Here is a 25,362-nt window from a genome sequence, read left to right as displayed (position 1 = left end):
CAACTATTTGCAGATTTAGTCTCGACTTAATTACATTTTCTATCCAGACTAAGCATGTTGAGCAGAATACCTTTGTGTCTTTATTTTTTATTTTTTGCTGTATTTCAGCACATGTGGGGTGTGTTGGGACATGACAGGCATCACATTTTCTAATCAATTGTTGAGGATTATTAATGGAATACCATATCGTACATGTATTACACCATTTTGGCATTCTTTTTCCCATTGCATCAATCAGCATATTCACCATATTGGACTTCTTATTGTTCTTTGATGGAATGTGTTGATTGATGTAGACTTTCTTTATAAGTCTCTTTAACACTTGGATTTTCTTTGGAATTTCTTCTATTATTTTGCTGATGTTTTCCGCAGATTTGCTCCAGTTTATTGGATCATATTGTTTCAATATGTCTGCGAATATTTTTCCGTCACATTGGTTGACGTTACTAGTGACCTCTGTTATCAGACGGTCGAGCTCCTGTTTCGCCAACTCATGGAATTTATTTTTGCTGAGTCCAGCGATGTCTCTCCAAGCCTTGCCCGTGTTGTACATAGCCATCTTGATTAGATTTTTAGTAATTCACAAGATAACTATTCTATGCCGACGTTTTATCCCACTTCTCCGACCTCAAACTAATCACTGACTATTCACGAAAACTTGTAGCTATATTGCACTCGATAGCCTTTTGTTATCCGCGTTAAATAATGATATTTATAGGGCTGCAAAAGTGTAATCACTCACCGGCACACAGATACAAAACTGAGAGAGAGAGAGAGAGAGAGAGAGAGAGGAGAGAGAGAGAGAGGAGAGAGAGAGAGAGAGAGAGAGAGAGAGAGAGAGAGAGAGAGAGAGAGAGAGAGAGAGAGAAAATGTAAAATTAAAAAATTTTTTATGAGGAAATAACTTTTAATAATGTTTACTGTAACTGCTTATATACTTTTTACTGTATATACTGTACACAGATAATTTTCATAAATACAAAACTGTTTTCTGTATAATACTATATAAAAGTGTGGGAAAAGATAATACAGATAGAGGGTGGTTTAATGTTAGCATGGAGGAGGTTTATAAAGGTTTAAAATATATATAAATAAAATAAATAGGGTGTTGCTATTTCGCAGATTTTCACTTATTGGAGGGGGGGGGGGGGAGAAATACTTTATCTTACTAATTCATAAACTATCATTTATATTTCACTCACTGATTATAGCTCTTTTGTAACCACTTCTGATAACCTTTGCCCTTTGCCAGAATTCTTATGGAGTTCGCATTTGCAGTGTACTGTACAAACTGAGAACTCTTAAACTAACTCCTGTCTAATGATCACCTATCCAATGGTTATTTAAATCTTCACTATCAAAATATAAAGGAACAGCTGTGCACTTCTGAATTCTTAAGGAATAATGGGAATGTGAGTGTGCTTTTCACATTTGAATATTTTCTCTTCGGGTTGTGGTGGCCTGTTGGTAACGTCCTTGCCTGGTGATCGCCCGACTGAGGTTCGATTCTAGCCCAAACTCAATAGTTCCTTTGTAGCTGTAACCTCACCATCCTTGTGAGCTAAGGATGGGGGTTTGGGAGGAGCCTATAGGTTTATGTGCTGAGTCATCAGCAGCCATTGCCTGGCCCTCCCTGGTCTTAGCTTGGGTGGAGAGGGGGCTTGGGCAATCATTTGTATATATGGTCAGTCTCTGGGTATTGTCCTACTTACTTGGGCAATGTCACTGTCCCTTGCCTGTGCCATTCATTAGTAGCCTTTTAAACCTTTAAATCAAGGTTAATTACTGGGACCTGGCTCAAATCAAGGATCTTCTACAAGTGCTGGCTCAAGGTTTGTCTGTGTAAAGTCGACACTAATCAGAATACTAAGGGTGTCGTTTATTGCAATTAAAGTTGCAGGGAATTCACAACACAAAATACTAAAGCGAGGTTCTCACGGCATAGAAGGAGATTCATCTCTAACTCCTCTTTGGAGGAGACGCAGTAAAGTAAAAAATTTCGTTAAGCTTCCTGCAACGAGAAAAATATCTCTCCCATTGGGAGGAAGTCCACTTCCTACAGTAATTACATGGTAATTCCCTTGAACATCTCTTGTCTAGGCAAGGACAAAAAACAATGTGTGTCTATGTCTGCCCGGATCATAAGGATGAATAATGGTCACTATCTTGTCCTGGCCAAGGACATAACTACCTATTTTTACTAGACATAAAGCACTCACTCGCAACTCGCAGATAATGAATAGTAACTCAAGTGACCGTGAATATAGAAAAAACACAAGTCAAGAACACTAAACATTAAAAAGGTAGGCGAGAGGAATGCAAAAGGCTCGATCGTAAAGAGGAAGTAAGAGAGAGCACATCCTCTTCACGTTGTCACCAGCAGTGTTGTGAGGAGATGATGTGAGTAAGAGAACTCGTTTCATTCGCATTTGCTATGGTTACCCAGCAGTGAAGCAGGGTGGAATCGAACCAAATTTTTTAATGGACAGTCGTAGAAAACATGACTAGCAGTAACCCATATAAATGATTCAAAAGTTTGTATCGGCGTATGAATAAATGCAAAATATAATTCAAGACATGTAAAAAGATTGTGTTGTAGAAGTCATAAATACAACAAATCATGATACCGACCTTTTCTTGATTCCTGTAGTTTGCATATTTCTTCTTGTGAATTTCCCATCCATAAGTCTTTGTATAAAAGGGTGGATATTTCTTTTTCTCCAGTTCCATCTTTCCTCCCATTACATACTGTAAAATAAATTTGATTCTCTAAAATTTCAACTATGTATTTGTGTAATTTAAACTACATATATTTAGATACAGTACTGTACCAAAATTCAAACTTCTGGGAAATAAAAAAGATTGTAAACTTGATTCTGTAACTGCTTAAGGTGAGTTGTGAGTACTAAAGAAATTTCCATAAAATCATGAACTTATCAATACATTTAAAAAGCACTTAATTTTCATAAAAAATGTGAACAAAATTAATACAGTATGTTGAAATCAATAGCTAACCTACAAAAGGAACAAAAAGCTTACCAAGTCAAAGTTTAATTCTTCATCTTTTGGTATCTGGGCATCTGTTCTAACATCACCATTCTGAGGGGAAGCAACTACTTTGGGGAAATTCAAATTTTCTTCCCGAAGCTCAACTAAATGTAGCTGTTTTTCATCTGCCATTTGCTGAAGAGTTTTCTGCAATAAATATCAAGAAATAAAAAGAGTACTGCTTTAGGTATGAAAAATATATGACTTATGGGTTAAAAAGATCTACCAAATAAAAATATAGAGATCTTATAAATAAAATATAATGGCTATCAGTTTCTGAGAAGTGTGAGAATAACTGGGTGATGTTAGCATGATTAGCATTAAAGTTTAGTCTAGTGAAAGTAATAACAGATATATTTTGGGTAAAATAGATGCACTTAGAGTAAACATTATCCTCGGACCTTTTTTAATACCTGGACAATAAAATATAACTAGAAAATTTAAAAGGCAAAAATTTCTTTTACCGCTTGCACAAATAAATTACAGTATTTTTTCATATTCTAAGTCCTCTAGTCTTTTTGATAAACCATTCTAAAATTCTGATTACCCAACAGATAGCAAGGCAAATTTCTAGATCATAGTCTTCCTGTTTACTGATAAAGCTGAACACCCATTTCCTTCATATTAACACAAAGGAAAAGGAAATTAAGCCTTTAAACTTGTGCATTTAAAAGACAGCAGGAGAGTGCCAAGTTTCTTTTATGAGTGCACGCTTCCAATTTATTTATTATAGATACATATGTTACTGTTCATGCCTCTAATATGGATGAGATAAAAAACTGTAGGTAGTAGGTTGGCCAGGGTACCAGCCACCTGTTGAGATACTACCACTGTAAATGTGTTTGTGGTAGCTCAAGTCCAACTGATTACCGCCCAATTTCCATAACTCCCATATTATTTAAAGTTTTTGAACATCTTTTGGCAAAACGTTTTAATAGGTTTGTTGTTCCCTAGTTTCCAATTTGGTTTCCGTACAGGCCTTGGAGCATGTGATGCCCTTCTTACAATCTCCAATGCTGTACAGAAATCCCTTGATTGTGGTCAGGAAGTTCATATGATTGGCCTTGATTTAAGTGCTGCCTTTGACCGTGTTAATCATGACGCCCTTGTTTTCAAACTGAAACAGTTGGGAGTGGGTGGGTTGTTTCTTAGCATAATTATTGAATTTCTAAGTAATAGATCGCAAAGAGTTGTTGTTGATGGGAGCCATAGTGAGTATAGTAATGTGTTATCTGGTGTTCCTCAGGGTAGTGTTCTTGGCCCATTACTCTTCATACTATATACACATGACATGCGGTTTGGTCTAGAAAACAAGCTTGTTGCATATGCAGATAATGCTACTCTCTTTGCATCAATTCGATCTCCTGAATGTAGATCTGGGGTTGCTGAATCCCTTAAAAGAGATCTAGCTAAAATTAGTGCAGGGTGCAAATTATGGGGTATGAAGTTGAATCATAACAAAACTCAAAGTATGATTGTAAGTAAGCCAAGGACAGGGGCTCCTCAACATCTGGATCTCAACATTGATAATGTTTCTTTAACTTTGTATGACTCTTAAAATTTTAGGTGTGATTCTCCACAGCAAAATTGCTTTTGAGAAATACATTAGGTCTATGTCTTCTTCATTTGCACAAAAAATTGGCTTATTGAGAAAGTCTTTTAAGATTTTTGGTGATCAATCTATTCTGAAGAAGTGTTTTAATTCTTTCATTTTACCTTTTTTGAGTATTGTTCTCCTATCTGGTCTTCACCTGCTGATTCTCATCTTAATTTATAGGACAGGAACTTACGGTCTATCAAATTTCTTATTCCTGATCTAGATATCAATCTCTGGCGCCATTGTTCAATTAGTTCATTATGCATTTTGCATGAGATTTTTAATAATTCTGACCATCCTTTATATTCAGATCTTCCCAGACAGTTATATCCTGTTCATAATACTAGGTATTAGTTAATTCTAATAGTCAGGCCTTCTCCATCATGAGGCTCAATACTACACAGTACTCCAGAAGTTTTATTCCAGCTGTGACCAAGTTGTGGAATGATCTTCCTAATTTGGTAGTAGAATCAGTAGAACTTCAGAAGTTCAAACTCGCAGAAAATGTTTTTATGTTGAACTGGCTTACATAAGTCCCTTTATAGTTCATAAATCTGTTTTAAAGTTGTTAATGCTTTTAAAATATTATATTTTACTCTTCATTACTTCTTATATCATTTATTTCCTTATTTCCTTTCCTCACTGGGCTATTTTTCCCTGTTGGAGCCCTTGGGCTTATAGCATCTTGCTTTTCCAACTAGGGTTGTAGCTTAGCTAGTAATAATAATAATAATAATAACAATAATAATAATATTAATAATAATAATGATAATAATAAAGTCATGGGGTCTTCTGACTGGCTGGACGGTACTACATTGGATGCTTCTTTCTGGTTACGTTTCCTTTTCCCTTTGCCTACACACACACAGCGAATAGTCTGGCCTATTATTTACTTATTCTCCTCTGTCCTCATACACCTGACAACACTGAGATAACACCACTTGCCTCTTGTTAAGGGTAGAAGAGACTCTTTAGCTATTGTCAGCAGTTCTTCTAGGAGACGGACACACCAAAATCAAACCATTGTTCTCTAGTTTTGGGTAGTGCCCTAACCTCTGTACCATGGTCTTCCACTGTCTTGGGTTAGAGTTCTCTTGCTTGAGGGTACACTTGGGCACTCTGTTCTGTCCTGTTTCTCGTCCTCTTGTTTTGTTAAAGTTTTTATAGTTTATATAGGAGATATTTATTTTAATGTTGTTACTCTTCTCCAAAATGTTATCTTTCCTTATTTCTTTTCCTCACCAGGCTATTTTCCCTGTTGGAGCCCCTGGCCTTATAACATCCTGCTTTCCTAACTTGGGTTGTATGTAGCTTAGCAAGTAATAATAATAATAATACTGGATGCAAAAGCCTACTTTTCTTTCCTTTACCAGTGCTTTTTTTTATTGTAATATCCGGAAATATACCTAAATAAACCCTAGAAAATGTAACACTATTAGAATTTTTCCATTTTCACCCTTGGAATATGAATCAATTGCATAAAATCAAATAATCATTGAAGGAAAAATTCATTATCATACAAGCCCATTATACAGATATGCCACATTCATGGCATTTAAATGTATTAGATATGGAAGACAAGTAGTGTGCCATCTGGGTATACAGTAATCATCAGCCTCACTACTCATATGATCTATTTTAGATTTGTTTCATTACATATCTGAGACATTGTGATCAGCGACACCATTTATAAATTAAATGACAAAAACACTTTTCTGTAACACATCACCATTTAATATGACAAATTGGGAAATAATTTGTATTTTTCCTTAACTAATACACACCTGTAGTTATTTATGTGTATATTCTTTCCGCGAAGGTGGAAGGTAGCCAATAAACTAAAAAGTGCGAGGTGGCAACCCTACCTAACCACTGTTGTGGGTGGGTAGTGGATGGCTGGGGGATACCCCAGCCACCTATCTCCACTGACAGCTCGGTGAGCTGCCTCCTTTTTTGATTGCAGGCAGGACTTATAGGGGAATAGGTCATGGTGAGACATATATATATATATATATATATATATATATATATATATATATATATATATATATATATATATATATATATATAACTACAGGTTTGTATTAGTTAGGGAAAAATACAAATTATTTCTAAATTTGTCATTTGTTCCTTAACTAACAAACCTTATGTTATTTATTTGGATTACTCACCTTTAGGTGTGTGGTAAGTCCGACCTCTGGCTTAGTCATTAACCAGGGTTTTCCAAGCACAGTATTAGACTGTATCTGAGGAGAACCTTGACATCTTGCTAATAAACAATGAGTGAGTATTATTGCGGCCTGAGCAACCTTGTGGTTGTGGGAGGTAGCATATGAACGTCTAAGTAAGAATATTTGAGGTCTTAAACAGGATTATTAAAAATATATATACTGTTGATGTTTCCCCATGCCTACCTCGCAGGAAGCATTTCGAACGTGTATAAGTATAAAAAATTATTAATTATACTAGGTTATGCAAGGGAAGTGGTTCTTACCTGCAGAGGATGAAGCCAGCTTGCAGAGGGACCCATGGTGCTGTTCCCCAAGAGAGGGGAAGATGAAGAAAGTAAAAGGCCAGACATACTTTCATTCATCCCAAACTAAACCAGGGTAACCAATGCCCTCAACCATCTGCTACTTGTCCAACAAGGAGCCTGAGGTATTCTTAAACCACTTGATGAGCAGCCACTACAGGACTGATAGTAAACATATCACGTCTCCTCTGGGTCACGTCTTGGAGGTAGTGGGCAGTGAAGGTCATCTGATGCTTCCACGAGCCTTCTTGTGAAACTTGCAATACTGAATGCTTGGGTTTAAACGCTAGGGATGTACAGTACTGATGCCCCTGAAATCATGAGCCCGAAGTCTTCGAGCTTGAGGAGGGCCGGGATTAAAAGCAAACTTTATAACTTTGCAAATCCAGGAAGAGATGGTATTCTTGGTGACCCTCCTTTTAATCCTACTTAATCTGAAAGGGTCCAGTACCCCCAGATTTTAAGTCTTAGCAATGAACTCAGGGACAAAGCTGAGTTTTCTTCCCCCATCCCCTTGAATGGGCGATGTCGTATGAGAGACCATGAAGTTCACTAACTCTCTTTACCAAGGCTAAAGCAAGTAGGAACGCCGCCTTCAAAGTGAGATTACGATCTGTAGCATGGCGTAGTGGCTCGTAAGGAGGACCTTTTATGGATCTCAAAAGGCAAACCACATTCCAAAGAGGAGGTCTAATCTCCGACTGGCAGCAAGTGATCCCATAACTCCGGATGAGTAAAGAAAGCTCCAACGAATCTAAAGGCTAGGCTTAAGGCTGAGCAATAACTTTTCACCACCGAGACTGAAATGAGTATTTCATCTTGAAGGTATGCAAGGAACTCCGCTATTACTGGAGAGGCATTGAGGGAGGGGAGAAATACCCTTTCCACGACACCAACAACAGAGGACTGTCCATTTTATCGGATACTTCGATGCCGAAGATTTTAGCAAGTATCTAGACATTCCCAAAAGCCTCTCTGTGATGGGAGACGCTGGATAGTCTCCAAGCGTGAAGCTGAGGAGACTGGACGGTCTTGTGGAAGATGTTAACGTGTGATTGTTTGAGTAGATCTGGTCATGGAGGGAGTTCTCTCAGGAAATCTACTACAATTTGCAGAAGGCCTGGGAACTACTGCATGATGCCATAATGGAGCTATGAGGGTCCTCATTAGATTTGTGGATGCTCTGGTCTTGTTGAGCAGTTTTCTCACCAGACAGAACTGGGGGAAGGTGTATAAGTGGATGTTGTCCCAACGTTGTTGAAAAGCATCCTGCCATTGAGCCTGAGGGTCCGGGACTGGGGAGCAGTACAACGGGAGCCTGAAGTTCAAGGATATTATGAACAGGTCCACAGTTGGGGAACCCCACAAAGTCAGGACTTTGTTGGCTATCTAAGGATTCAAAGACCATTAGGAGCCCACTATCTGAGTTGTTTTGCTTAAGTGGCCTGTGAGCCCATTCCTCTTGTTTGGAATAGAGCGAGCTGATAGGGTCATCAAATGTTCTTCTGCCAATCTTAGTATTTCTACTGCAAGATGGGAGACAACCTCTTGGGCATAAGCAAAGGCTCCTTAGTGATCCGCACAGGACGGTCTGGATATATGGGAACACCAGTGAACTTGTTTAGAGTTCCTTGAATACCTCCAGAAAGAAAATCAGCCTACCGCTAGAGCTTTCAGTTGCGGAGAGCATTGTTGGAGGTATTGGATCCTTGCTTGCTCTCGCAGTTGTGACCTCAACCCATGAGACACTCGTGGAAACGGCAGGTTCACTCAAGATTAAAGGCGATTTAAACGCAACCGCGGAAAATCACGCGTGGAACGCACATCTACGCGAGCAATAGATGGTGAGCGGGGAGGAGGTATCCTTTGAGGCTCCTGTAGCACTGACACTTTGGACACTTACTGGAGGAGGAGATGGAAGCCTCCAAAAGGGGGCAACATGTTGTGATGACGAGCAATGCGCTAAAGAGGGGTGCGTAGGAGAGCGCTGCGTAGGCAAACACTTACTGAAGACACCCCAGGGCTCGAAAGGTGCTGGAGGTAGCCTTAGGAGAAGCTTCTGTATGTGTTGCCCTTCAGGAAGTCCTGGTCCAGTCAAGGGTCATCTAGGAGGAGGATCATCAGGAGATCTATTAGGTCTGGTGCGCCACGCGGATGGAGAGCGAGAGCGCCTACGTCGTCCTCGTGAAGAGGATCTTCTCGATCTAGGACTTGATCACTTTGTTGGTGATTGTGAGTGTCTCACTCGTGATCGTGAGCGCAATGCTTGTGATCGTGATCGCCTTGCTCATGATCGTGAGCATGATAGTCTTGCTCTTGATCGTGAATGTGTTGCTCGCGATTGTGAGTGTTTACCTCGCAATCATGATCGTCTCGATCACGTTTATTTAGCTCGTGATCGTGAGTGTGAGCGTGTGGCTCTTGATCATGAGCGCTCAGCTTGTGATCCAGAAGAACATGTTCTGGAAGACGAGCACCAAGACCGTGATGACTTGGGGTCTTTTTGGCACAAGTGCTAGAGTGAAAGCGTCTTCGAGAAGAAGAACGCTGAGATTGTGAGTGATCTCTGAGATCCTTTGAATGCCGTAAACGACGTTCGGAGAGTGAGCTTGAAGCTCGTGAAGGTAATCGTCCAGAAGGACGAGAAGGTGTTGCCTCTCGTCCTGGCGATCGGCGAGCAGATGGAGCGCTGGCCATTGGATCATCCTATCTAACGTCTGCAGCTGGCGAGGGGAGCACGTGAAAGCTGGAACCTTGCCTGTGGGGAGAAACAGAAGGTTTTAGGTTAGGCGACGATGTCGTCCAAGGATGGGGAAAAGACTCATCATCAACAGGAGGCCGTTAGAGGGGCAAGCGGGAACGGTCACCTCGTCTGCGCATGGAAAGGCCAGGAGAGGATGAGAGATGGGCTTCATACACGTCCAAGGCAAAGGATGTTGAGGCTACAGGGGAGGGATCTCTCCTCCCACCAACCTGAAGGAGTAGCAGCAGCAATTCCTTTTAAGGGGGAGTAGATACTTGCAAGGACAGCCATGCCTGTAGTACATCTGCAAGAGAGAATGGCTCCTCGGCAGCTGGAGGTGAAGGTGCTTCTCTAGAGGAAGCATCAACACCCCCAGTACCCTGAGGTTATCAAGGAGTTATACAGTCTTCCCTCCTACTTGACTGTTCCCCTGAGGATGACAGGTGAGCCTTAATGCCTTATTTTTTGTTTGGGTTCCCCCAGGTCCCTCAGTGTGAGGCACCTCTTATATCCACCAGAGAGTTGCTAATGCATCTTCCGGTGTATTTTGCATCTTCCAATCTTGGATGGTCTGGGATGCATCTTAGGTATTTATCGAGCTTATTCTTAAACACATCTACGCTCACTCCTGATATGTTTCTTAGATGAGCTGGCAGCACATTAAATAGTCGCTGCATTATCGATGCTGGTGCGTAGTGGATTAATGTCCTGTGCGCCTTTCTCAGTTTACCTGGAATGCTTTTTGGCACTATAAATCTACCTTGGCTTGCTCTTTCTGATATTTTAAGCTCCATGATGTTTTCAGCAATTCCTTCTATTTGCTTCCATGCTTGTATTATCATGTAGCGTTCTCTTCTCCTTTCTAGACTGTATAGTTTTAAAAATTGCAGTCTTTCCCAGTAGTCAAGGTCCTTAACTTCTTCTATTCTAGCAGTATAGGACCTTTGTACACACTCTATTTGCGCAATATCCTTTTGGTAGTGTGGGTACCATATCACATTGCAGTACTCGAGTGTACTACGCACATAAGTTTTGTAAAGCATAATCATGTGTTCAGCTTTTCTTGTTTTAAAGTGTCTGAATAACATTCCCATTTTTGCTTTACATTTAGCCAACAGTGTTGCTATTTGGTCGTTGCATAACATATTCCTATTTAAAATTACACCAAGGTCTTTAATTGCTTCCTTGTTTGTGATTGTCTCATTATTAGGTCCCTTGTATGCATACACCATTCCTTCTCTGTTTCCATAATTTATTGATTTGAATTTATCGGAGTTAAATACCATCCTATTTATCTCCGCCCATTCATATATTTTGTTTAGATCTCTTTGTAGTGAGTTCCTATCTTCATCACAAGTAATTTCTCTACTTATTCTTGTGTCATCGGCGAAACTTCTCACTACGGAGTTTTCAACATCAGTCTATGTCTGAGATCATAGTAACAAATAGCAGTGCAGCTAATACCGTACCTTGGGGCACATCAGATATTACCTGGGCTTCATCTGATTTCTTGTCATTTGCAACCACTATGTTTTCTGTTTTGCAGGAATTCTTTTACCCATTTTCCTATCTTTCCCACAATATTATGCTTTCTCATTTTTTTCTCCAATATGTTATGGTCTACCTTGTCAAAGGCTTTTGCAAAATCTAGATAGATCACATCTGTGTCTTTTTCATTTATCATATTATTGTATATGTTTTCCTAGTGTGCTATCAGTTGGGTCTGTGTACTTTTTCCAGGTACGAAACCGTGTTGACCCATACTAAACAAATTATTTTTGACCAAATGGTTCATTATTTTCTTTTTTATTACCCTCTCATACACTTTCATAATATGTGATGTTAGACTAACAGGTCTATAATTGCTTGCCTCTAGTCTTGATCCACTTTTGAAGATAGGGGTTATATAAGCTAATTTATGTTTAACATATATCTCGCTCATATCTACACTCTGTCTTAGCAGTATTGCAAGCGGCTTCGCGATAGTGTTTGCAGTTTTTTTTAACAAAATCGCTGGAACTCCATCTGGTCCGGCTGCCGATCCATTTTTAATTTCGTTTATAGCCGTGACAATATCTGCTTCATTAATATCTATATCCGTTAGATATTCAACATTTTCTTCTCTCATTTCTGTTTCATTATTCTCATTCGCAATTCTTGGCGTGAACTCACTCTTATATTTTTCTGCTAATATGTTGCATATTTCCTTTTCTTTATTCGTTAGCCGTCCTTCAATTCTTAGAGGGCCTATTTCTATTCTCCTTTTATTCATCTTTTTTGCATAGGAGTAAAGTACTTTGGGGTTTCTTTTTATATTTTGAAGTGTCCTTTCTTCTAAGTCCCTTTTTTCATTTTCTTTCGACTGTATAATCTTTTGTTCTGCATTTTCTATCTTACATTTTATTTCCCTCATTTTCCACACATTTTTTTCTTTTGCAAGATTTTTCTTCCACTTTCTAATTTTCTGAAATAAGATCCTTCTGTCTCTTGATATGCACGTCTTTTGTTTATTGTTTTTTTTTCGGTACATATTTTTCAACAATTTTCTCCAGTATTTTGTACAGTATGTCCGTATTTACCTGTATATTATCACTTATAAATACATTTTTCCATTCTTTATTCAGTTCTTCATTTATTTCTGACCATTTTATATTCTTACTGTAAAAATTATATTTTCCATATCCTTCCCAAAGTTTTGTGCTTTTATTAATTCTGTGATCACTTGCTTTGGAATGAACTATCAATTCTATGACATTGTGGTCTGAAATTCCCGTGTTATACACTATTATTTCTTTAACATAATTCACCTCATTCACAAATACTAGATCTAGGACATTTTCCTTTCTTGTTGGAATGTGGTTTATTTGTTGCATATTATGTTCTAATAGCATATCTTGAAGCTTTTCAAATTGCCTCTTATCTTCTGCGCTACTATTACTCTCTTTTTTATATGTATACATACAACCACTTTCTTCTATCCGTTCTTTCCAATCCACGAAAGGAAAGTTAAAATCTCCGGATAGGAGTATATTCCAGTCTTTATGGTTTCTACATATATCATCTATTTTTTCTATTATTATGTCAAACTCCTTAGTATTTGGGGGTCTGTAAACTACAATATTCACTAGTTTTTCAAATTCAAATTCTACCGCAATCAATTCACATTCTGTGTTGCTGTATTTTTCACAGACTTTTCCTTGATTTATGTCTCTTCCATATATTGCGGTTCCCCCTTGATTCCTATTTTTTCTGTCTGATCTATAAGTTTGGAATCCCTTTATCTGGTCATCACTGCCAGTCTCTTGGGAATACCATGTTTCACTTATATTTAATATATCTATTTTTTCAATTTGGGTTAGTTCTTCAAGGAACTCTATTTTCCTTTTAGAGTTACTCGTGACTAAACCCTGTGCATTCATCACTATTATGGTTTGTGTTTCATTTCCATTATTTAATATTGGTAATAATATGGATTCTCCCATGCTTCCTTCCTGTTCTGATATGATGTTCTTTTCTTCATTTCTCGGAATTCTGCCATTAAAAAATCCAACTTTTCCATAATATTTGTTCTTTCGCCTTCATACTTATTTTTGTGTGTAAACCTGCAATTATCCCCATATCTGCACCAACCCCTGGCATTATATATGCATTCTTTGTAGTTGGGCTCTATTTGTGGAGATTTAGGTTGAAAGGCCTTTTTTGGTGCATAGTGCGGTATATACGCGGCCTGCTTTTTTGTTTCTTTTTTTGTTTCATTTTTGTTTTTCTTTTCAGTTTGCTGAGTTTTCTTACTCTCATTCATAGTTGCAGGATGCATATATCGACATTTTTTGTTGAAACTGCATCCTTTTCCTTCTTTTAGGGTTTTGCATATTTTTGGATGGAAATCTCTGCATTCGTCTCCATATCCGTCTAAATACGCACAGGTAGAGATTCAGGAATGCAAGAAGCAAAAGCTCAAGCTCTTTTCCTGCCAGAGGTGGTCTCTGGAGGAGAAAGATCTCGCTTGGCCTTCTTCTTGTGACATCCAAGTTTCTCCCACTGGGAGGCAGGCCACTCCCTACACTTATCATAAGGCAAACCCTGCTTGCATCGACACCCCCGGCAGGCTGGACACAGCAGATGAGGGTCGGTCTCAACCGACGACATCAAGGTGCCACAAAGCGACCTTCCCGGCTAGGACACATTTGCATGGGAGTATCATGGAAGAAGCGCACTTACACCTGAAAAGAAAATTTAGCGTAAAGCAATGCTTTTAGCCTGATGACTAATCCTTGAAAGAGAGAGAGAGTGGAGACGTCCGTTCTCTACCAGCCAAAAGAGAAAAGTGGGGCAAATCACCAAGCTGTCAGTGGAGATAGGTGGCTGGGATACCTCCCAGCCATCTCCTACCTAACCACTACAGAGGTTAGATAGGGTTGTCACCTCACACTTTTTAGTCTACTGGGCATATTCCAGCTTTGCCGAAAGAATATCCATATATATGAGATAAGGTTTGTTAGTGAAAGAACAACCTAAAAGTCTATGTACATAATGATCTCATAAATGAGAAATGATGAGTGAGAACTAGGAACAATATCATGGGAATTTTCCAAAGTTGCCAACTGCAGAAGATACTAACTGACACTGCAGCTGCCAGTAATCAGTTACACATGACTTTAACTACACAAATTTTGACAACAAAGTTTTGATTGCAACTTAAAGACAAGGAATGAGTACCAAAACTTCTTCTATGGCTCTGATATTCGCTATATTGTTGAACACTATGAAAGACCATGGTTAAAAAATCAATTTCCTCAAATAGCAATTAAAGAAAATATCTAGGGACATTATTCATGAATTCTCTGACCTTCACACAAACTGCTTTAATTTGGAAAGATATTTACTTCCGTCATGTAACGAATTGGATGAGACAGCAAGTCGTATTAAGGAGCCCACACCTGTTTACCTTAAAGTTTATGTCTGCCATGAGGTCAGTTTCAAAGGACAATCCTATTCTTCTAACCTTTAGTATCGATAACAAAGAGAGCAGAAAGCTTAGTCTCATCTCAAAAATGCCTAAAGAATGAGTTTATAACATAAGATCCTAAGAGGAAGCATCATGCAAAGATCTATAAGGGGGTTTGATGAGGGTCTTCAACACAAACCAAAAGGACCCAATAAGTTTGGAAAACTTCCAGGAGGCCTTCTCAAAATTCCTGTATACTACTAAGTTCTACCAAAGAGCCAGCAAGGCTATAACATTAAAAAATCTGAGAAAAGGAAAACATGTCTTTGATGAGTAGAGCCAACCTGACAATTTCTTCTGATGGTCCAGAAAGAAATAGGAAACCTGCTAACCAAGAAACAGAGGAATCACCTAAAATAAACCCCCTTTTATCACACTCTCCACTGAACTTGGAGGAGGTTGAGAGTTGAAGCTCTTTACATAAATTTTGACTCCTTACGTTAATTCCTCTACTTCTGAAGCTTTACATAAGCAAAGGAGTAATGCCTCTTATCTACACTAAATCTCAGAGTTGGAAGTTGATGAAGAAGTTTCCACTATACTGTATAGAGATCCATTTAAAATTGTTTGTCAGCTGGATCAACTATTCTGAGAAGAAAAATTCAATAAGATTTAATAGCACAAAATTTTGTAAGGGTATGCTTCTACGTTATATAAGACCATTTATTTTCCAGACTAACTGGTCTGGTTGAATGGAATGATAGACTGGCAGCTTGTGGTTTTGACTAAAAGTGAAAAGATCTAACCATTGCTCATTGTTATTGAAGAGCATTGCAAATTTATGAGTCTACGCAGTGACCACTCTGATACTACACAAAAGCCTACCTGACACTTGCGCGCATTTTTGCCACGCACTGGTGTTTTTCCCGCACTGTTCACGACCAGTTCACTCCAGTTCGCGCATCGTTCACGCGACGTTCACGCGATGGCACGAATTGGCACGTGTAGTTCACGAGAAGTTCACGACACGTTCACGCGAGTTCGCACATCATTCCGCATCGTTCACGCCAGTTCACGAATTGGCCACTCCATATAAAAACAGGGCTTCTCCAACCCGAGGACATTCTTGGATTGGCTTCGGAAGAGACAACAATGCTTTCTGTCAGAGATACCATTGCATTGAGAAGAAACGTATCTTTTTCGAATGCTTGCAAGTGTCAGGTACCCTTAATGCCTATCTTACCAGCTTAAGTCACCTGCAACTAATTTTTGGCTTAGAAGAACAAACCATGGTTTGTTTAGCTCGCTCATCTCTAACCACATCAAAATTCCTACTGTTATTGACAAGCTGATTTCTAACATTGTGCTCCCTGATTCCTCATCACGCCTATTATCTTAACTGTTACATGATAAAAAAGGCCAGGGAACCAAACACCTGTTGAGACACTACCTCTAGAGAGTAGTTGGGTCCTTTGACTGGACTGGCCACCCCTCTCTCAGGTTATGGGTCATTTCATCTTTGTCTACACATACACTGAATAGTCTGGCCTATTATCTCCCCATTCTCCTCTGTCATCATACACCTGATAACACTGAGATTACCAAACAATTCTTCTCCGCTTAAGGGGTTAACTACTGCACAGTAATTGTTCAATACTATTTTCCTCATGGTAAGGATAGAAGAGACTCTTTAGCTATGGTAAGCAGCTTTTCTAGGAGGACACTCCAAAATCAAACAATTTTTCTCCAGTTTTGGGTAGTGCCATAGCCTCTGTACCATGGTCTTCAACTGTCTTGGATTAGAGTTCTCTTGCTTGAGGGTACACTCAGGCATGCTATTCTATCCTCTCTTCCTCTTGTTTTTTAATTTTCTTATAGTTCATATATCATCATCATCATCTCCCCCTACGCCTACTGATGTAAATGGCCTCGGTTAGATTACGCCAGTCGACTCTATCTTGAGATTTTAAATTACTACTTCTCCATTCAGCATCTCCCAATTCACGCTTCATAGTCTTCAGCCATGTAGGCCTGGGTTTTCTAACTCTTCTGGGGCCTTCTGAAGCCCACTTGAAAGTTTTGTGAACTAATCTATCTTAGGCAGTGTGAAGAGCATGCCCAAACCATCTCCATCTACCCCTCAAAATGATCTCATCCACATAGGGTACTGAAGTAATCTCTCTTATAGTTTCATTTCTAATCCTGTCCTGGCATTTAACTCCCAATATTCTTCTGAGGGCTTCATTCTCAAATGTACAAAATCTGTTGAATATTGTTCCATTGTCATACCATGAATCATGTCCAAACAGTAACACCAATCTCACTAAGCTGATATATAGCCTTATTTTCATATATAATTTCAGGCAATTTGATTTCCAAATTTTACTTAACCCAGCCATTGTCTGATATGCTTTTTTCAATCTTTCGTTAACCTCGAATTCTAAAGATGCTATATTAGAGATCATAGTTCCTAAATACTTCAATGATTCTACCTCATTAATCCTTCCAATGATATTTCATCTTCAATAGCATATTCCGTTCTCAATATCTGTCTTTTTTTCTATTTATCTTGAGCTCAACCTTATGTGATATATCATGCAATCTGGTAAGCAAACTTTGCAAGCCCTGTGGTGTTATCAGCATATTCTAGGTCAGCTAATTTCCTGTTACCAATCCAGTCCAATCTGTTATAATAGATCCCTCTCTCTTTTTATGGGTATATGCTTTTTCTTCTTTGCCAAGTAGCGATTTCATTAATTCTATGAGCAATTCTTACACTGGAGCAACTCCCTGAATTCATAGCTTTGCCAGCCTCATCTGCTTTCAAGTCTAAATATTCTCTCCAATAATTCCTAACTTCACTATCAATACTGAAACATTTAGCATGCTCTGCCTTTTAATTTTCATTACTTCCTCAAAAACTTTCAACAATCAATTTCTGTCATGTCTCCTTTTTAGTACCCAAGTATCATTTGATATCACTGGTTTTATCTTTGTAACTGCATGTCCTAATACTTCGCTATCAACTGACTGATATATATATATATATTCTTAATATCACACTTTTCGTCATTAATTACCGTATTTCCCGTGTCATAAGATGCACCGTTTTCCAAGAAAAATGCCTCCCAAAATCACCATGCGTTTTAACACTAAGTTAAAGTTGTATAGGAGAATTTGACAACCCTCAAACACCCAACTAATGACATATAGGCACGCACACTCACCAGATATAAAATTTAAACCTATAATTTTCATTCATGAGTAATAAATAAATTTATTACTGAATTGCACTTCGTATAATGAAGTACTATAGCAAGATATTTGTTTATTTTGGTGATCAGCTTATGACTCGCCAACCCCTTTCTACAAACTAGTGTTCTCCTAGCAGACAATTCTGTGCCATATTAGTTGTTTATGCAGTATTCATCTATTATCTCATATTTTGGTAATATTTTGGGATAAAGCATTATTCTGATAACGATTTTGTTGCCTGAGTTCCAAAATGTACAAGCAGACAGTTGTTGAATACGACTTTGGTAAAAACATCTCCGTGTTAGTTGAGAGCAGTGTTACAAAATTATAAGAAAGGTAACTAGACCTTGAGTCCCATGCATTACCAAAAGTATTCCACTTAGAGGAATTTCTGGAGACTTCTTTGACCAATAAATGGATTTTGAGCGAAGCGAAAAATCTATTTTTGGGTGAGATAGCCATGTCGTCCTGATAGAAGGTTCCTAAGAGTAGCTTCCTAAGGGATATTTGACTACAGTGATATTCCCAGAGAAATTACCTTTAGGTCTCCAGAATTCCAACTCCTGGCATGAATATCCTTAAATTTTCTCTCAAGGATATCGCATAATATCAGGGGACATATTCTTGACACGCCACATAGCAATCTGCACCCCGAATAGCGTTTACGCTTCGAGGGGAAAGTGGCAAAATTAGAAGGGGAGCCGTATCAAGGTTCCCCTAGTTCCCATACTACAATTGGGTATCACAACAGCGTCATATCCAAGATGGTGGACATTCCTTGTAGCATTGAGCATGGTGCTACAGATACAGTAGGTTCGGGAGGGATACTGTGAAGATCTTTTCTTTAGAAAAGAAGGGTGGGTCCATCAGGATGATATGGCTATCTCACCCAAAAATAGATTTTTCGCTTCGCTCAAAATCCGTTTTTTTGGGCTCAAGCCATGTCGTCCTGATGGAAGCATACCAGACCATTAATGTATCTGTGGATTTTAATCAGTGCCTTAACCTTGGGACAATATTTCTATGGTCATTTGGACCATTTGAGACAAATGACGTTACCATTATCCGTCATCATCACTAATCATAAACGATGTTAGTGCTTCCTGCCCCCTACAGGGAAGAGTCATTTTAACGGTAGAACAGGGGCCTCAAGCTTAGCATATATTGTATGAACAAACATAAGTATACACTGAGTATACAAACAGTCTCAAGGTTTGTATATATTGCCAAACCAATATCAGTGTTCATTATATCAATTGTTTGTAAGCATACAATGATATGAAGTATACTTACATGAGTAAGTCAAAGAACTCTGGCATCTTAAACATGCAATTGTCAGGCAAATTAGGACGCAATTACATTCTAACAGACATTTATTTCCAATAAATGACTAAATGAATTAACAAGTAAAACGAATGTAGCATGATAAAGGAATTAAACATACGACATATAAAGAAATTATTTTTCCTTTTTGAAAGGAAAGTAAAGATGAGTGCCACTCTCAGACTGAAGAAAAGTTTTTAATAAAATTTCTCTTCATAATTTCTGTACCTGTTATATTCCATCAACACTGTGTACTACGTACACACGGCAATAGTGCTATCTGTATAATTCCACACCTGAGATTTTAAGCAGAGTTGGTGTCACCATGGTAACACTCATTCAAAAGGGGGTCACACTAAAAAGTGCTGACCCCTTCTCCCTTTAATTAACAGTCTCAATCAATTAACTGTTCATCGCAGAATTAGACGACAGGTTTTAATACACTACCTTCCGCCATCACATAATGCTTCATTTCATGGACCTGCTTAGCATAGTGTTTGTAGAACACCCTGGATGATTTCCATCCAGTATATGAGCGAAGACGCTCAAAGTCCATATACAGTGGTACCTCTACATACGAATTTAATCCGTTCCAGAACCAACTTCGGATGTAGAAAATGTTCGGATGTAGAAACGAATTTTCCCATAAGAATACATGGTAATTCATTTAATTCGTTCCTCAGCCTAAAAACCCATAATAAATCCTTAATAAATGGCTACACATAATTACACATAACAATAACATTACTGCATAATATGTAAGAAGCATGTAAAAAAGATAATTATAAAGAAATAATAAATAAAAAATGTGTTGTATTGCCACTTTACCTTAGAGACAGGCCAACGCAGGTTTAGGATTTGCTACGCCGGAGACGGACGATCGGCGAGAAGGTAGACATGGTGTTAACATGTTCTTTAAATAAATACATTCTCTCTCTCTCTCTCTCTCTCTCTCTCTTGTTCTTCTTCACTGTTAGTGTTAGAGACGTCTATTAATTTTTTCTGAGAGAGAGAGAGAGAGAGAGAGAGAGAGAGAGAGAGAGAGAGAGAGAGAGAGAGAGAGAGAAAGAGAGAGAGATTAAACAAAAATGAGAGATTAAACAAAAATGAGAGATTAAACAAAAATGAGAGATTAAACAAAAATGAGAGATTAAACAAAAATGTGTTGTGTACGTATGATTTTTAACAGCGTTAACGAGTTGAAAGACAGTTAAATGTAAGTAAAAAACAATATCAGCGAATCTGAATTCCTTTATTAACTAAAACAAATATTGATACAAACACAATCGTGTGCGTATGCGCAAACACACACACACGCACGAGGAGACACGATCGGCAAGGAGGTAGAGATGGTGACTGCGATAACATACCGTAACTTACACTACGGAAATTTTAATCTAACTTAGCTTATTTATTTATTTTTTATTTTTATATTTCATATTTTTTACATTTTTTTTTCTTTTGATTTTTTATTTTCATCACTTTCAGTGACGAGTTACGGTATGTTATCGCAGTCACCATCTCTACCTCCTCCCCGACCGTCTCTCTTACTGCGTAGCAATTCCTGTTTTAGTTAATAAAGGAATTCAGATTAGCTGTTATTACTTTCTTAGTTACATTTAATTGTTTTTCAACTCGTTGACGCTGTTAAAAATCATATGTACTCTAAACACATTTTTGTTTAATCTCTCTCTCTCTCTCTCTCTCTGAAAAAAAATAATAGACGTATCTAACACTATAACAGCGAAGAAGAGAGAGAGAGAGAGAGAGAGAGAGAGAGAGAGAGAGATTTTATTCAAAGAACATGTTAATGCTATGTTTAGAGAGAAACAGAAAAAGAGAGAAGTCTTATTTAAAAGAGCTTGTTAATGCTATCATGGTTTTCTTTGCTTCTCTTTTTTCTTTCTTTCTGTTCATCACGCTGGCCATTCTCACAAATGATCGTTGCCAATAATCTCTTTGTCCTTTATCCCTATCAACAAAAGGCGTTCTATCTCTTCCAGGGTATTGCTAAGATGTCTTGTAATAATGGTGATCCCCTTCGATGGTTATTTGCTTTAATGGCTGCCTTCAGCTTGATGATCCTCGAGATAATAGGCCTATTCCGGCCATATTGTTTAGCCATACAGTATCACTCACATGCACACTGCTCTCATGTTTTTCTATAATTTCTTGCTTCAATTCTAATGAAAGAATTGCCTTCTTCCTGTACTGAAACTTAGCTTCTTAGGCACCATGATTATAGGTAAAATCAAAATGGAAATGTGAGAAAAGGAAGAAAATAAGCACTGTTAATAACAGACCAAACAGAGGACAACCAAACGATACACACAAGAATAGAGAACTGAGCACTCGACGCTCAATGGCGTAATGTTTACTTCGTGTGTCGAAATAAAATTTGGGTGTAGAGTCAAAAATTTGCTCAAATTTTACTTCGGATGTTGGAAAATTTGGATGTAGATACGTTCGTGTGTAGAGGTTCCACTGTACTGAAAAAAGTTCAGTGATGAAGCAATTTTTCTCGGATCATGACCTGCGGGAGTATTGTCAGGATCTGCTCTGTGAATAAAGTAGGTGAGCTTCGCTCTCAGTTGTTTTAGGGATAAGTTTGATCCAGAGGTTTCTCCTTTAAAGAGCTGTCCTCCCCTGAAGTCTGAAGTTCTACGAAGATAGCCCTTTAGACACCCTACAGGATATAGAGAGACATCTTCCTTCAGAGGGCAGATTCTCCAGGGACCCCACCTCTTAGTGGGTAGCTCGTTTTTAGCGAGAAAGGTTGGAACAGGAAAGAGATTCAGTTCTCCCTTTTCTGTGAACTGAATGTGGCCCTCATCTCTAGATAGGGCCACTATTTCACTAACTCTAGCCCCGGAGGCTATAGCGAACAGAAAAATAACCTTTTGGGTTAGATCCTTGAGGGAACAATCTTCATTGTTCACAGATGAGGCATAATGTAGGACCTTGTCCAAAGACCATGAGATGGGCTTTGGCGGTGCTGCACATGCCTTCGGAATCTTATTAAAGATTTCAATCGCCAGATCCACTTGAAAGGCATACAGAAGAGGTCTAGTCAAGGCTGACTTGCACGTAGTTATCGTATTGGCCGCCAGACCTTGATTATGAAGGTGGACAAAGAAGGACAGACAGAAGTTCATTGAAATTTCTTTCAGTCCTTTTGCTTTTACAAAAGTAACCCACTTTTTCCAGGAAGACTCATATTGTCTTCTAGTTGACTTAGACTTGTATTCTTCTAAGAATTTTATATTGCCTTCTGAGATCCCAAATCTTTTCCTAACCGCTAGGGCAAGAAAATCATGAAATGAAGAGTTTGGGCTCTCTGTGATAAATCGAAGGTAATTAACTTCTGAACCTTCTAAGATAGTCGTGGGTTCAGAACTAGGGCCAGCCTCAGCTTCAGTTCCTTCACTAAAGAGAACAAATTGCTCTTGGGCTACTTGGGAGCCAACAGAGCCACTCCTCCCTAGAAGCATCTCAGCATGTTGAGGACCTTCAGCAGGAGATTGGATGGGATGAAAAGGAATTCCTGAGTCCATCCCTTCTATACTACAGACATGATGTCTGTTATCTCCACTAGAGGATCCTTGTATGGGGCTACATATCGAGGTAGTTTTTTGATGACGCTCGTGACGAAGAGGTCGATCTGCAGCTCGGGGACTTGTTCCCATCTGGGAGAGAATAGGTCTGCATCTGTTGACCATTCCAACTCTATGGGCTTGAGCCCGAGTATAACATCCACTGTAAAATTGCAGATCAATTGTACATGAACTGCTGATAGGTGCCATCCCTTTAGGTAAGGGATGGTTAACGTCACCTATAGTCCATTTCTTTTAGCGATGCATATTTGCACCGACTCGCAACGGTGCCCTTTTAGCTCGGAAAAGTTTCTGGATCGCTGATTGGTTGGACAAGATAATTCTAACCAATCAGCAATCAGGAAACTTTTCCAAACTAAAAGGGCACCGCCGCGAGTCCGTGCAAATATGCATTGCTAAAAGAAATGGACTATAGACTGTATGAGACGTTCTCTAGCCTTGTCGGTTCTGACGTCTCATTATCGCTTCGATGTCCCAGATCAGCCTGAGGAGTTCTGATTTGCATGGAGAGTGTTTCTCCACCCATGATAGGACCAACATGGTCTTAGATAGAAATGACTGAATCCCTTGGACTTTCCTCTGATGGGATTGAATACCCCCAGTCTTCCGACTAGGCATCCATGCGGATGATCTTCAATAGTTGGGGTAGTTGCAAGGGCACGGTCTTCAATAGGCTTTTGGCCTTTGACCATTGTTAGGGAAGCGACTAAGGAAAGACCGATATCGGTCCTTTTAGATCTCTTCGAGCGTTTGATGCGTATCTTCTCCAGACTCTTAACGCATCTTCCACCTATGCTCTTAGCACTGGGTCTGTCACTATTGCGAACTGGAGAGAGTTCTGAACTCCTCCCTGTTAGCGTCTTGGAATCCTGACTGATTACCATAGTCTCTTGACCAACGTTGCGATCTCCTTTTACATTCCCAAGGGAAAGGAGAGTTGGTGTGACCACAGGTTTCATTGGTATTTTAACCATTGAAGCCTTTGAGCTGGAGAGAATCAAGACTTCTTGAAGCTTATCTTGCATCCCCGATGTTCGGGGAACCGGATCACTTCCTTGGATGCTCATAGACCAGCAGCTTCGGGTGCTGCCCACCCCAGCCTTTCGTCCAGGTTCTTTGTTGCCTGAACCATTTCTAGGCTTGGTTTTTGCGTGACTGTGTCCGCCAATCCCGTGAAGATACTTAGGATTGTGTTTAGTCCGACAAGTATCTTACCTAGGACATACGTTATCCTGTGTAACTTGAATCCTAGGGGGTGACTGACTGGAAGCTGCCAATAGACATCTTTCAGGTCTGACAAGACTGCGAGCACCCCTTTTTGAAATAAGGTCCTTATGTTCAGAAGGATTAACATTCTGAACTTGCTGTTTTATTTGAACTTGAGTGGCGACAAGTCCAGAATGACTGAGTTTTCTTGAATCCTTCTTGTGAACACCAAACAGCCTTCCCTGGAATTCGATGGACTATACTTTCCTTACCACCTGTATGCTCTAGAGCTCTAAGGTATACTCTTCCAGGAGGGTTTTGGAGTGTAGGAAGAGTTGAGGAAATGATGGTGAAGGCATGCCTACTTTCCATCCTAGTTCCATCTTGATTAGGCCTTGGACCCGAGGATTGAAGGTCCAGCGATCCTGAAGGAACCTCCCTCCTACCAGAAGCGTCTCTTTGCTTCGCATGATCAGAAGGTTTACATATTTGACCGCTTGCCTGTGGCACCGCGGTCATTTCATCAGTGGGATGTTGTTGAACAGCCCGAGGAATATTTCTAGATTTTTCCGTTTTCCTTTTAGGTTGGGGACCCACAACCGTGTTATACTTTCTCTTTGAAAGGATGCCCCACTTTTGGAGAAGTCCTATGTTCTCCGTGGTGGCCTTCTTAATCACCTTTCTAACTACCTTGTTTGGAAAGAGATCTCTACCCCAGATGTTGGAAGATATCAGCTTCCTGGTTTCGTGTTGCACTCTTGCGGCAGCGAACACAAACTCTCTACAGGCTCTCCTAGCCTTCATAAGGGCATAAAGGTCTTTTACCAAGGTGGCCATATGCATTTTGGCCAAGACCATGATCATGTCTGGGGTACTTTGGTGGGCTGAACACAACTCTATGCAGTTCTGTAGGGATAGGGAGGCTGCAAGCCTCTCCTTTGTCTCTTGTTCCTTACTCAAAAGAAACTCAGATAGTTTAGGGAGATTCTCACTAAACTGTCGTCTAGCGACATCCGCGTCTAGTCTTCCTACTGAAAAGGTTAAGTGGACTTCCTTCCATTCCTTCTTCTGCCTGGGAAAGGCTAGTGACAGAGG

General features: G+C 39.3%; 1 protein-coding gene across 1 annotated transcript in view; it reads right to left on the bottom strand.

Annotated features, from left to right (window-relative positions):
- mRpS5 (mitochondrial ribosomal protein S5) overlaps positions 1 to 25,362 on the bottom strand; it is a 329,930-nt gene that overhangs the window by 24,711 nt on the left and 279,857 nt on the right. Inside the window, exons 7-8 of the mRNA XM_068387104.1 lie at positions 3,040 to 3,195; positions 2,632 to 2,748 (exon numbers count right to left, since the gene is read on the bottom strand). Coding sequence (XP_068243205.1) covers positions 2,632 to 2,748; positions 3,040 to 3,195 — 273 coding nt within the window. The remainder of the gene's footprint in view (positions 1 to 2,631; positions 2,749 to 3,039; positions 3,196 to 25,362) is intronic.

Source organism: Palaemon carinicauda, chromosome 14 (assembly GCF_036898095.1).
Source record: "Palaemon carinicauda isolate YSFRI2023 chromosome 14, ASM3689809v2, whole genome shotgun sequence".
Lineage (NCBI taxonomy): Eukaryota > Metazoa > Arthropoda > Malacostraca > Decapoda > Palaemonidae > Palaemon > Palaemon carinicauda.
This window is presented reverse-complemented; position numbering and strand designations above follow the sequence as displayed.